The 14,630-nt window shown below is 36.0% G+C and overlaps 1 protein-coding gene across 10 annotated transcripts in view; it reads right to left on the reverse strand.

Moving 5' to 3' along the window:
* MICU1 (mitochondrial calcium uptake 1) overlaps positions 1–14,630 on the reverse strand; it is a 240,699-nt gene that overhangs the window by 104,570 nt on the left and 121,499 nt on the right. For 9 of the 10 annotated variants that reach the window (XM_027596470.1, XM_027596471.2, XM_027596474.1 and 6 more), the window contains one exon: positions 7,398–7,512. In XM_027596470.1, the coding sequence (XP_027452271.1) occupies positions 7,398–7,512 (115 nt within the window). Of the gene's footprint in view, positions 1–7,397; positions 7,513–9,046; positions 9,053–14,630 lie in introns of all 10 variants that reach the window. The other variant, XM_027596475.1, reaches the window with a different exon arrangement.

Genomic DNA, 14,630 nt, shown 5'->3' on the forward strand with positions numbered 1-14,630 from the left:
CTTCCATAGAGCGCATCACTGGGAATCCCAGTCATTCCCACACTATGGCTGATAGTCGTCTCCCTGCCTTTCTTCCTTGTTCCTAGCTAACTCTGTATGTCTCAGTTTTGCAGGTCTCTGGGTGGGGTGAAACTGAAGCAACTCCTCTCATTTGACAACCAAATTCATAGTTACCCAAAACCATTCCAAATTCTGATGCACAAATGGTTTTGAGTACACTATGAATTTGGTAGTCAAATGAGAGGAGGAACAACTAATTTCCCCCCAAAAGAGGTAATGAACCCTAATCTTTACCCCAGTTTCTCAGAGGTCTAAAGGACTTCACCTTTGAGAGTGATCTCAATTTAGAAAAAATTTCATTCACCTCATGTAGTTTTTTTATATTAATTTTTTTTTTATATTAAATCACCTCATGTAGTTTTGAGGACTAAGCCCAAGTCTAAGCTAGTCTAACTGTACGGCAGATAGAGGATAAAGCTGCCCAAGATGCAAGGTACAGCCATGATGCTAAACCCTGTATAGCTCCTAGAAAAACCCATAACATCTGTGATTACTGGTCTATAGTCAGTCACAGGATAGCCAGGACACCATGACTACAGGGGTAGGGGGCAGGAGTTAAGTTGTTATTCCTAGCAGCACTTACTGGGAGGATCTGATTAGAAGACCCATGTTTTCACTCTAATAAAATTTTTTTTTTTTTTAAGTAGGCTCCCAAACACGGGGCTTGAACTCATGACACTGAGATCAAGACCTGAGCTGAGATCAAGAGTCAGACACTTAACTGACTGAGCCACACCGGTGCCGAATAAATTCTGACCATAATGAAAAAAACATTTAGAGAGGTAATGTATATTCTTAAAACACACTTAAAATTCACATTTACTTAGTCTGGCTTTTATTTGGAACTCCTAAAACAATGAAAGAAACTACATGAGCCTACCATCATTACATATAGACTCTGCAATGGCTACAAAGAGAACTCTTTATTCTTTATTGCATCTCCATGGGATTTAGTTATTTAACATCAATTGGCAAGGTTTTTTTTTTTTTTTAAAGAATACAGAACACTACATGTCAAGAACCTGAGTTCAAAATATTCCTAAGATTGTGAAAATTATCTGAATTCCTTCAGCAAGGCTTCAGCTGTACAGACTTATTCCTTCTAATTACTGCTTTTCTACCATTTACATTTTCCTAGAAAATACATTTCAGCCCCAATTCCCAAAAAAGAAGATTTATAATTTCACATCTGAAGAGAAGAAATAGCTATGTTTCTAGTACATAGTACATAACCTGTCTTTGAACTGTATCTCAGCCTCAGTTACTGGATGACCTTCTGAGAGCTGCCAGAAACAGTCTTTCATTTAAATTGCTCTTCCTTACACTGTTATTTGACAGTTGTGTTACAGACAGTATTCAATGCCAGAGATGTCAAAAGGCTTGGATTCCCCAAGAGTTCCTGGGAGCAAGATTCTGAAAGGCATGCCAGTGCTTTACCCTTGGTTAAGGTCACGCTCTACTTTAGGAATGTATTTTCTTCAAATGCATGTTACTATTTTTATGCCCAAATTACATATGCTAGGAGACAGATCCCCACTTCTGTCTTGAAAGATCTTAAAAAATAATCATCTATAGGGGTGCCTGGCTGGCTCAGTCCATAAAGCATGCGACTCTTAATCTCAGGGTTGTAAGTTCAAGCCCCATGTTGGGTGTAGAGATTACTTAAAAATAAAATCTCTAAAAAAATGATCTGCTTGACTTCCATTTCATTCTATGTGGTTTTAGTCCACTCCATACGCTCAATAATAGCCAAAGTGATGGCTTATGCCAAGATACAACTTATTGCGTAGATGCTCAGAATTAGCTGCTTTAATGAAGAGACTGGATATTTGATACTTAATTCATGCTAATTTGAAGGACCTTCTTTACCTGTGACTTGGCTTGGCATTCACCCAAAAGTTACTTTTTCTTCAGTTTAGTGTCCAAATAGAAAATTTTAGTATTCTAATTAATTTTCTAGATTTCATCATGTATATATTCATAGAGAATAGCTATCATTTTAAAACAGCTTTAAATACTAGGCAGGATTACTAGTATACATCAATATGTATACTAAAGTTAAGTATTCAGGGGCGCCTGGGTGGCTCAGTCATTAAGCATCTGCCTTCGGCTCAGGTCATGATCCCAGGTTCCTGGGATCTTGAGGAAGATAGGATAGAAGAATTATAAGAGGATGAAATCTGGAAAACTTTCTGTAATCTGTTCTAGGGAAAAAAGAAAGGTAAACCGAGGTCCATTTTACACTGTAATCAAGGGTATGGAGATGGATGGGTGGCTGGGTTGCCATTCTACTTAAAGGGACTCAGAGAAGCCACATCCCAAATATCCTTTCATTCAGATATTTTTAGAATCAATAGTATTAGTAAGATACAGTGTTAGGTACTTTGGGGATATAAAACCACATGAAGTTCCTACTTCAAGATATTACTTAGTGATACCACATCCATTGTCTAAACTTTCATTAATTAGAGATTCTTTTGAATAATAAACATTTTCCTGCAAATATCTCTGGAGTTGTAATGATTCACATTTCAATGCAAAAAAATTTTTTTTAATTCTAATGCTTGTTTTAAAAAACACAAAATCCTAATTGAGGTATGCTAAGAGAAAGGTAGTTTTGATCTGAAGAATGAAGGGGGAAAAAGAAATAATTTTATACATGAGGGCACTTTCTTGAAAGAGAATTTAGCCTATTTTGTAGTTTTATTTTTCTTATTCCATGAACTTTTATTGCATTGATAAATGCAGCCTAAGAAAGAGGGAAGCCTTTGGGTTTACCAAATGCTTCCCCTATTAGGTTTTGTTCCCACGGGCCTAAGGAGCAGAGAAGTAGAACGAGGAGAGACTTCCTCTCTTCTCTCTCTTCTGGAGTCCCTACCTGAATCTTAGGTATCACAAAGAACTGACTCCCTGGAAAAGCAGCACAAAGCAAGCATAAGCCATTCAAGAGAGGACAAAGTGTATGCAGACATCATTATGGTGGTAGTAGCATCAGCCCACTGAGCACACAAAAACACTCCTGACGATCTCATTCAGACCCTCTTCTTTAGAACACAGTCTTAGCTTCACTGTTATTGCTGGAGAGGAGAGCTACAAACATCACATGCCCTTAACCAGATTTCTGTAACATTTTAAGTCAGTATTAGAATTCTATTAGAATTTTCAAAAAGTGAAAATGGATCAATTCAAATAAAACACAAGTATGAAAAGGCAAATAAGAACGAGTTTCTTATTTGTAAAGTGTAAAATTATGAAATCTTCAAGATAGTCAAAATACGTTTCAGTCTTATTTTTGTTTTAAGCCATAATTTGCTTCTTTAGTCTCTGTTCTCCTCTTAGCCTTGTGAACCCTCAGAAGAAATCTCAAAATTCCCAAAATACTAACTTCCTTTTGCAGATAAAGAAAACATTTTAATCTTCTCATATAGTCATAAGCAGAACTAAGAGAGTTAAACACAAACACCACTTATTTCTTGCTCATCTGAGCTACAATTCTTATGTGGTTGTTGATACAAAGATGAAAATGCTTTAACTTTCTCTAACACCAGGGTTACTGAAATGGCATAGTGTTCTCAGAAACAACTGGCTGAAAATGAATTCAGTATCATAAATATTTGATACATTTAAAAGCATTAATTTATTGTTTTGAAAAAGCTGCATTATTATAAAATCAACACATTAACCTTAAGAACAGGTAATGTCAGAGAAAGAAGTTACTGGTAATCAACACAATGAGATACTTTTGGCTTTAGAACATGCAAATGAGTATCTCTAAAATTCTAAGCATCTCTTACAGGCAGAGAAATAACATAGAGTAAGATCATCCTTTCATCTGCTCTGTCTTACTCCTCATAATGTCCACTTAGCAATGGTAGATAATCCTAGACATAAAAAGCTTATGCAGATTAATAGCTAAACCAAATTTTTTCTGTAACTTCCCCAACTCCAATGTCCCAATAAAAAAGATTTGTTTTTTGTTGTTGTTGTTGTTTTTTAAAGATTTTGTTTATTTATCAGAGAACAAGAGAGAGAGAGAAATAGCATGAGAGGGGAGTGGGTCAGAGGGAGAAGCAGGCTTCCTGCAGAGCAGGGAGCCCGATGCGGGGCTTGATCCCAGGACTCCGGGATTGTGACCTGAGCCGAAGGCAGTCGCCCAACCAACTGAGCCACCCAGGCGCTCCCCAATAAAAAAGATTTTTAACTGCCTTAAATCTGTTGACAGATCTCAGTATGCTGCCTTGCCCGAATTTTTCAACAGATCACTCAGGCTGAAAAACATTTTCATCTATAACTTCTGTTAACATTTTCATCAGATAGAATGGCACTGATCAGCACCATTATCTCCAAGTCACATACTTGGTGACTGGCTCCTGAGTTTAGAATGGCAAGAGAAATAAAATATAAACATTCACTTGAATGCTGTTGTAATTTCTCAAAAGGTTTGTGAGAAATAAGCATCACAATGAGAATGTGGTTTACTTCTCAGTATATGAAATCCTGCTATAGTGAAAATCACTGAATTCAATTACTCCACTGATTCCTCAAAATCTAAAGAGGGAATCAAAATCAGAATACACTGAATTATGCCTGACTCTCATTAGGTCTTTTCCTAGGTACTGAACATACCATAGCATTTTTTGCTTTTGATTTTTCTGGTGGCTTTTTGAAGATTAATAGTAACTAATAAGGAAGTTGCTTAATAATCAACTTTTATAATTGTTTTATTACTGCTTCCTTAAGCTATCTAGAATTATTTTCATGTTATGAGGCCACAGTGCAGTGCTAATAACTTCCATTAGAACACATATGAACTGTGGGGGGGTCCACTTATATGTGAATTTTTTTTGATACAGTACAGTACTATAAATGTATTTTCTCTTTCTTATGATTCTTTCTTATTAATAACATTTTCTTTTCTAGCTTACTTTAAGAATACAGTATATAATACATGTAGCATACAAAATATGTGCTAATTGAATTTATGTTATCAGTAAGGTTTCCAGTCAACTGTAGGCTATTAGTAGTTAGTTTTGGGAATCAAAAGTTATATATAGATTTTCAACTGTGGGGGGAGGGAGAAGTGTCAGCACCCTTGACCCCAGCGTTGTTCAAGGGTCAACTGTATGTGACATTGTAATACTAAGCACTTTTTGTAAATCACCCACCATGTTTAAGCTAGGAGCTGACCACCAACAAGTAAAGGTGTCTAGACCAGTAGAGCTCATGGAGTGGTTTCCAGAAATTAAGGGTCAGTGTGATTTTACCGGTTCTAACATGGTTCAATTAAAGGAGTTACACAGTCGGTAATCTGAAAGTTCTGCTCTGTGATCCTTCTGACACTTTGAAAGATAATGAAGGTAACAGGACTGAGTAGTGGATACAAATTAAAATCTCATTTCAGCTCAATAAACATTTACAGGGACTACTGCCATTGTATATAGTGTATATCAGTACAGTTCTCCAAGTTGGTCTCTTCATTTAATGCAGTACTCTTTCTAACACATCATGCCTATTGAATGCAAATTCTATTCAAAGTCACAAAAAAGGCTTAAAAACTCCTACCAATTCTGCTGGGGTTTTCTTAATGACCAGGTTTATGGATCTTTTAAAATCAGATATGAACTGGCATTTTGTGATAGGATATCAAGAATAAAAACCCAGGCAGATTATATACCTACTAAATACTAGGCACTGAACTAGGAACTTTATATTCATGATCTCATAATCCTCAAATAAGTAATTTGGGTTTGGTATTATTGCCACCTTCATTTTGCAAACAAAACAGATAAACAAGTTCACTGACTTGCCCCTAATCACAAAGCTAAGAAGTGGTGGGGCCAGGATTTGAACTGAAGTCTATTTTGGAAAACGATACCCTACCAAAATAACAACTAGCTTTAACAGTACTCAAGATCAGAAATGTTCTTTTATTTTAGTTCACTATTTTGGATCTTCACAACAAATCGATATATATCTACATTGTTAGAGCACTGGTCCACCACATGAATTTATTCAGACACATTGGTATCCCAAAGACAGCTGTGGTAAGGCATATTAGCCTATATTTCTTCATTTTTCTGTCAATGGAGGGAAGTAGGGTAAGAGTGGTCAGAGCTATGGCAGGAACTGTGTATTGTGTATGTCATTTATTAAAAACTACCTTAAAGTTTTATCTTTATAGATGACTAGTCTACAGAAGGGAAGAGGCAGTTACTTTTGTCTGATATGTCACACATGGAAAAAACTTCAGAATCACTTCTTTGAAACATACAAATCAGATCTCTTTGGTTCAATTTAGGTAGATTTATTTTATTTTATTTTATTTATTTATTTGACAGAGAGGGAGGGAGAGAGAGAGAGCACGTGCACAAGCAGGGGGAGTGGCAGGCAGAGGCAGAGGCAGAAGAAGAAGCAGGCTCCCCAAAGAGCAGGGAGCCCAACTCGGGGCTTGATCCCAGGACCCTGGGAGCATGACCTGAGCAGAAGGCAGAGATTTAACTGACTGAGGCACCCAGGTGCCCCAAGTTAGGTAGATTTTAATAAAGTATAACAGAGAGCTAGAAACATACATTTTTTTGGTTTGTTTTTCTGAATGGTTAGAAAAAAAAGCCATGTAGAATAGCATACTTTTTTTTTTTAAAAGATTTTATTTATTTATTTGACAGAGAGAGAGAGACAGTGAGAGAGGGTACACAAGCAGGGGGAGTGGGAGAGGGAGAAGCAGGCTTCCCGCAGAGCAGGGCGCTTGATGCGGGGCTCGATCCCAGCACCCTGGGATCATGACCTGAGCCGAAGGCAGATGCTTAACGACTGAGCCACACAGGCGCCCCATAGAGTAGCATACTTATCAACCAAATGGTTTAGCTTTAAAAAATCAGCAATTCATCAGTGCTCTAAATGAGTCAAATTGAATTTTGTGCTTTAAGGAGTAATGCTCTAAGATTCAAAAGTGAATATTCAACACAATTAGAAAAACTGAGCCAATTTTCTTCGTTAGTGGAGAAATGATAGATCAATATGTATTTTAATGGGGAAGTAGAAACATTAATAAAGTCTATACAATGTACAATCTATTTTCACAGAATACAAAGGCTTCAAACAAAGGAAGATTTAACTTCACAGTTTTTTTTTTTTTCTTAACTTTACCTTGATACTTTATTTTTCTTCCTCTTTCTCAGGTGGTTCTATATACATGTTACACAGAATTCAAACAAATGAAATTATATGTAACTTATAATTCATTAACTCTACAAACGTCTTATTTCCCCCTCCAATCAACTTTTTTCATAGTCCTGTATGCTACCTATAAACAATTAAAAAGAAAAGTTTATACTTACTAGAAAGAACAGTTGTAAGGAAAATGTAGTCCGAAAAGGATATGAGTCCACATTCTCCAAGGGTGTAAAATATACTGCCTTCATCAGCAAATTTTTCTCGTTCCTGGGCAATTTTCTATTAAATACATGGGTCCCACAAAGAGATAAAAAGAAGACATAGCAGAATGAGAACAGAGATTAGAGATGAATCACCATTTATGTGATAGTTTTACGCTACTTATCATAAGCAATTCTCTGACGGCCATTCCAAATTAATGGATCCTTTACAGTTTCCAAGATGATTAAAATTATAAGACAAAAGATGATTTTGCTTGTTTCAAAACTGGCTTAATATGAACACTAGAAAACAATTTCAATTTTATGAACTCCTGCTATTTGACATATACTGGTCCACTTCGGACTGGTTTTGTTTCTTGGATTTAAAACCAATCTACCTCGGGGCGCCTGGGTGGCTCAGTTGGTTAGGCGACTGCCTTCGGCTCAGGTCATGATCCTGGAGTCCCGGGATCGAGTCCCACATCGGGCTCCCTGCTCAGCAGGGAGTCTGCTTCTCCCTCTGACCCTCTTCCCTCTCATGCTCTCTATCTCTCGTTCTCTCGCTCTCAAATAAATAAATAAAATCTTTAAAAAAAATAAAAATAAAAAAAATAAAAACAATCTACCTGAATTGTTGGAATGACTATCTTTTACACCTGAAACTAATATAACACACTATGTTAACTATACTGGGATTAAAATAAAAACTTAAAAAAATAAAAAAATAAAAACAATCCACCTTTTTCTATAGAGGCATATAAAGTAGAAACAAACAAACAAAAGAAACAAAAAAACAAAAAAAAAAACCAAAATGAAATCTGTACAACTTGCCCAAAAGAAGTCAGTTAATTGCCTAAGAAAAACTATACCGCTCGTGATCAGAAATGAAGAGGTAAGCAACTATTTTCAAGGACGACACAAATGCTCAGAAAAATAAATTCTGAAATACTAATTTTAATTTTTACCTTATGATCCCCAAGAATCTTGGGTTTGGAATGAAGGACAGTTTGCAGAGCAAACAGCGCCTCTGAAAGATAATGGTAAATCAAGGCATGCACACTAATATTTAGGCATGATTTAATTTAGTTGTATTTATTGATACCTTGCCAGAGGTTCCTAAGTTTCAGCTATTTCATGAAACTCTCCTAAAACTTACATTTTATTCTAAGTATATATTAATTTTTGTTTAATCTATAAAACTCACAAAGAGTTGATTCTTAGCCTTGGTAATGGCCTGTCTGGCAAGCGGTGTCCTCCTGTGTGTTTAAGCAAAGCTACCTGTTTTCTTAATTTCTAGCCAAATGATAAACTTAGTGGTGACACTGAAGATATTTTCAAAAACTGAAAAGGATCCACCAAAGAGTTAGACTTGGAACTAATTTCCGTAAGTTCCGGACCAACTAAAAATAGTCAAGGAATTATTCTGGGTACCAAAAGTAGAAATAGGAGGTTTTAAGAACCCAAACCAACAAAGAGCAATCAAAGTAATAATGTCATGCAAGCACAAAATAAGAAGCAGCATTGCAAACGTAACCTCAGAGGAGTATCATGAAAACTAAACCAACAAGCACCACCACACCAGCATCCAGGTACACAACTATTCAATAGGTTACCTCTGTCTAGTGAAGATCCCATCATACATCACAAAAGAAAGAAAACTAGTTAGCCAACTGAAAATACAAGTACCAAATGAGTCATCATGGTCTTCTTAATAAACCTATCCAAAATAGCCTGTATTGGGTATTTGTTTATTCATATGAAATGGTAAGCATAAACAGGTAAAAAGTCCATAGTTGAATGCTAACAAAGCAGTGAGGTTCTGATGGCACGTTCTAGTTGGGAAAGGACTTCTTTGACTCATCTGTGGTGGACAGAAAGCATGGTTCTGTTTGACAGCATTTAGAGATTACTTCTCGGAACTGACAACAAAAATGCACACACAGTCCAATGGGTTCAAATTAAGGTTAGATCTCGTATCACACTTGATCTTCTACCAAGAGACTGAACACAAATTTCAAAGAAAAAAAAAAGGCTATGGGAAGAGAACTAGAGCAGCAAAGCCTTTCACTGGAAAGTTAACATTTTAATTTCTCAAAAAAGGGAAATAAATGGTTACATTTTTTACATTATCCAAGATACTGCAAAAATAAAGTATGTGAATAAGAAAAATTACATGAGAATAGGCTCCCAAAGGCATAACATTACTAGCTAGAATAAATATGTATAAAAGCTGAGTGCTTTGCATTAATTACATAATGATCATACAGAGAGATTGCCATAAGCAAATAAAATAAATATTGGGATCCAGAAGTTGAGAAACACACAAAAGTCTTAAAGACAGAGTGAAAAGAGGCAGCTAAGACAAAGAAGCGTATCTAACAGTATTTTTTTTCTAACAATCATCTGGACTATGCTACACTTCCAAAGATGACAAAAAGATAAATCTAATTCTGTTGGTAACTTTTAATTTTGATATAATTTCAAACTCAGAAAAGTGGAAAGATCAATATAAGAAATTATCATATACTTTTTTCCTCCTATACTTTTTACCCACGTTCACCGATAGTTTACATATTACCTTAGCTGTTTCATCATTTTATATAAATATTCTTTTATACCTCTGAGAGTTCAATACACACGCCCCTTTACATTTAAATACTCTACTATATACTTCCTATGAACAGACATTCTCTTACATACCACAGTATAAATTTAATAAAACCAGAATATTTAATACTAATACATACTATTATCTAATCCAGTCTTTTAAATGTAGTTAACTATTACAAAAATTTCCTTTCTAACGATTTTCGCCCCAGCCCGAGTTGGAATCCACAATCATAAGTGGATTAATTCATGTCTCTTCAACCTCTGTAATCCAAAACAGCTTTTTTTGCCCTTCTTTATTTTTTCCTTTGGAGGTTTATTGTTATTTTTGATCATAGAAAAATTTATGTAATATAAATTCACCATTTTAACCATACAATATGTGGGCCTTTGGGTTTTGCTTCATGCACATGTCTTCTAGGTTCATCCACGTTGAAGCATCCACTTAGTACTTCATTTCTTTTAATCACCAAATAATATTTCATTGGATACATACCATGATTTGTTTGTCCATGCATCCATTAAAGGATATTTGGGGTGTTTTGAGCTTTTGGCTCTTGAGAACAGTACTACTGTGAACATTCATGTGCAAGTATTTGTTTGACTATCTGCTTTCAATTCTTTGGGCTTTGTGCCCAGGAGAACTGCTGGGTCACATCATAACTCTATGTTGAAGTTTTTGAGGAATGGCCAAAATGTTTCTCAGAGCGGCTGCACCATTTTACATTACTACTACCAAAGTACAAAGGCTCTAATTTCTCTACACCTTCATCAACACTTATTTCCTTTTTAAAAAAAAATTATAGCCAGGGCTCCTGGGTGGCTCAGTTCATTAAACGGCTGCCTTTGACTCAGGTCTTGATCTCAGGGTCCTGGGATCAGCCCTGCATTGGGCTCCCTGCTCAGTGGGGAGTCTGCTTCTCCCTCCCCCTTCCCCACCCCACTCATGCTCTCTAATAAATAAAAAAAAATCTTAAAAAACTATATTGCTATTCTAGTGAGTGTGAAGTGGTATTTCATTGTGGTTTGATTTACTTGTCCTTTTGTTATTGAGTTGTAAAAGTTCTTTATATATGCCTTTTTTTTTAGTTCTTCATATATTCTGTATACAAACCGGTAACAGGTATGGTTTGCAAAAGTTTTGTCCATTCTGTTCATTGCCTTTTTACTACCTTGATAATGTCCTTTGATGCACGAAAGGCTTAAATATTGAAATTCAATTTGCTTGTGCTTTTGATATCGTATCTAAGACTCCAACACCAAATCCAAGTTTATGAAGATTTACTATGTTTCTTCTAACACTTTGGTAGTTTTAGCTTTTACATTTAGGTTACTGATCCATTTTGAGTTAATTTTTGTGTGTAATGTGAAGTAGAGATCCAACTTCATTCTTTTGCATGTGAATATCCAGTTGACCCCACACTATTTGTGGACATTCTTTCACCACAGAATGGTCTTCACACCTTGTTGAAAATCAATTGACTATAAATATGTGGGTTTATTTCTGGGCTCTCAATCCCATTCCATTGATATATATGTCTTTTTTATGCCAATACCATACTGTTTATATTTTTATAATTTTTTAAAATTGTGGTAAAATGTACAAAAATTTTTTTAAAGTGTACAACTCAATGGTAGTAGGTGCATTCACAATGTTATGTGACTATCACCACTATCTAGTTCCAGAACTCCTTCCCCATAAAACACTCACACTCCACTGCCCCACTTCTTCTAGCCCCTAATCTACTTTCTGTCTCTATGGAGTCACCCAGATATTTCATATAAATGGAACCAAACAGTTATTCTGTAGATTACAATTAAAATCTTAAATTTACAACAATCTAGTTTGAATTAATACCAACTTAGCTTCAATACTACTAAAACAAACTCTGCTCCTCTAGAGCTCTCTTTAAATATTTTCATAAATTACATCTTTATACAGTGTTCCCATTAACACAGATTTAAAATTATTTTATGCATTTGTCTTTTAAATCACACAGGGGAAAAAAGGTAGTTAGAAACCCAAAATACAATCACAATTGGCTTTTATTTACCTGTGTTGTTATGTTTACTGGTGTCATTTGTTCATATAGCTTCAAGTTACTATCTAGTGTCTTTTCATTTCAGCCTTAAGGACTACCCCCCGCCCCCTTTTAAGATTTTATTTATTTATTTGTCAGAGAGAGAGCGAGCACGCACAAGCAGGGGGAGCAGCAGGCAGAGCAGGCAAAGGGAGAATCAGGCTCCCTGCTGAGCAAGGAACCCAATGCGAGACACGATCCCAGGACCCCGGGATCATGACCCGAGTTGAAGGCAGATGCTTAACTCACTGAGCCACCCAGGCATCTCAGGACTCCTGTTAGCATTTTTTAAAATAGGGTAAGTCTACTAGCAACACTTACTTTCACGATTCTTTGTCTTAGTTTTTGACAGTTTGATTATAATGCATTTAATGGTAGGTATCTGTGAATTTATCCTAGTGTAGATTCACATATTTCGTTAATTTATAGAGTTCTCAGCCATTGTTTCTTCAAATATTGCTCTCTTCTCTTTCTCCTTGCCTCCTGGAATTCGTATCATACATATGTTGGTACACTTAATGATATCACAAAGATATCTTAAACTCTGTTCATTTCTCTTTATTCTTTTTTCTCTGTTTCTCACACTGGATAGTATTAATGGACCTAACTTCAAGCTCATGGATTCTTCTTTTACTGACTGTTCAAATATGCGGTTAGACCTCCTTGGTGAAACTCTCCTTTTGGCTATTGTACTTTTCAGTTTCACAATTTCTACTTGATACGTTTTTGAAATTTCTCTCTCTTTGTTGATATTCTCTATCAGTTCATATATCATTCTCCTTGTTTCCTTTGAGTTCTTTTCCTATGATTCCTTTTAGGTCATTGAGTATATTTAAGACAATTGATTTAAAGTCTGTAGTAAGTGTAATGTCTGAGCTTTCCCATTTCTCTATTTTCCTGTGAAATGGACCATACATTATTCTTTGAAAGCAAAACTTGTTGTTGAAAACTGGACATTTTGTATATTATAATGTGGTAACTCTGGAAATCAGATCATGCCTCTTCTCAGGGTTTGTTGCTGCGGCTTGTGTGGGTTGTAGTTATTTCTTTAGTGACTTTTCTCAATTCTTTTTGTAAATATTGTATGCTTTCTCAAGCATGGTCACTTAAGTCTCTGTTCCATGATCTTAGTGGTCAGCTAGTGATTTAACAGAGATTTCCTTAAATTCCTGGAGCCAAAGATGTGTGTGTGGTATACTTTCCATGTTTTTGCAGGTTGGCTCTGTGTTGGGGATTCTCTCAATGCTTAGCCACTGTTTAAAAATCTGCCTTTGCCTTCATTTCTTGCTTGCATAGACTGCCTCTGCCTTCACTTCTCGCTTGCATAGAAACTAAAAGGCAACCAGAGGTGAAGGCTTAGGGTCTGCAAAGGTTTCCTCTGAGTATTCATTCAGCTCTGGACATGCAAGGCCTTGCAGATTCCTCAGTATATGGGGGAGCGCTTCAAAGTCCTTATTCTCTCACTATCTCCAGCTGCAGCCTCTTCATTCCCAGGCTTTTTGGTTTGTTTGCTGCTTGTCTCGGGCTGCTGTGGCTAGTATATTTAACTTTAAATGCTTTTGACAAATGCCACTTGGGAGGCCACCCCAGTTCTAGAAAGTTCCAATGTACGCAAAACAAAGGCAAGCCCGCAAGCTGATTCCTCATTGACCAGACAAGTCAATGCCCACAACCGTATTTTCCAAGAAGGTCTACACTGCTCACTCTGGCACAAGCAAGCTGTACCAGGAATGGTTTATGGCTCCAATGCGCTGGAGAGTGGGGAAATGGTCATCAGGTAACGCCACAACTTTATCTTACCAAATTTCAGCATCTTTTTTCTTCTTTAAGCATTCCCCTGGTTGTTTAAAGTCTTTGATTAGATTCCAGAGATCTGAAAAAGTTGATTGTTTTTGCCAGCTTACCAACTGTCTTAGTGGAGAAATGTAGTTTTGAAGTTACTACTCTGCCATTTCTTTTTTAAAATCTCTTTGCACTTTTTTGATCCTGAAAGATTTGAAAAGTCAATTATACTGAAGAATTATACTGAAGAATATCCCTCAACTTAAATTAGGCTAATGCTTCCTCATGATTACATTATCTATTATAAGCTATGAATTCATATTGGTATCTCTAATTTCACTCTAATACTATGGGGTACAATGTAGTCTTACCCCATACATACTTGTTATTCCCTTCTCCAACAGGGAGAAACCTGGTTCCCATTATCTTCAATATATTTACTTAAGCTCAGAATATACAGAGAGTAGTTTCACAATTGTTAATCATGTCTGCAAAAAACAAACACATCAACTAGACTTCAGTATCTGTTTTGTTTTAAATAAAATCTACTTTTGGTAAAATGCACAAATCTAATGATGCAAAACAATGAGTTTTATAAATATATACCTGAGTAACCCAAATCCCCATCAAGATATCGAACATTTCCACTGGAAGCATTTCCAGTGTTCCTTTTATGCTCCTCCACATTTAATTCCCAACATATTTTTATACCACTGATTGGTTTTGC

The sequence above is a fragment of the Zalophus californianus genome, chromosome 15, assembly GCF_009762305.2.
Source record: "Zalophus californianus isolate mZalCal1 chromosome 15, mZalCal1.pri.v2, whole genome shotgun sequence".
In the NCBI taxonomy this organism is placed as follows: domain Eukaryota; kingdom Metazoa; phylum Chordata; class Mammalia; order Carnivora; family Otariidae; genus Zalophus; species Zalophus californianus.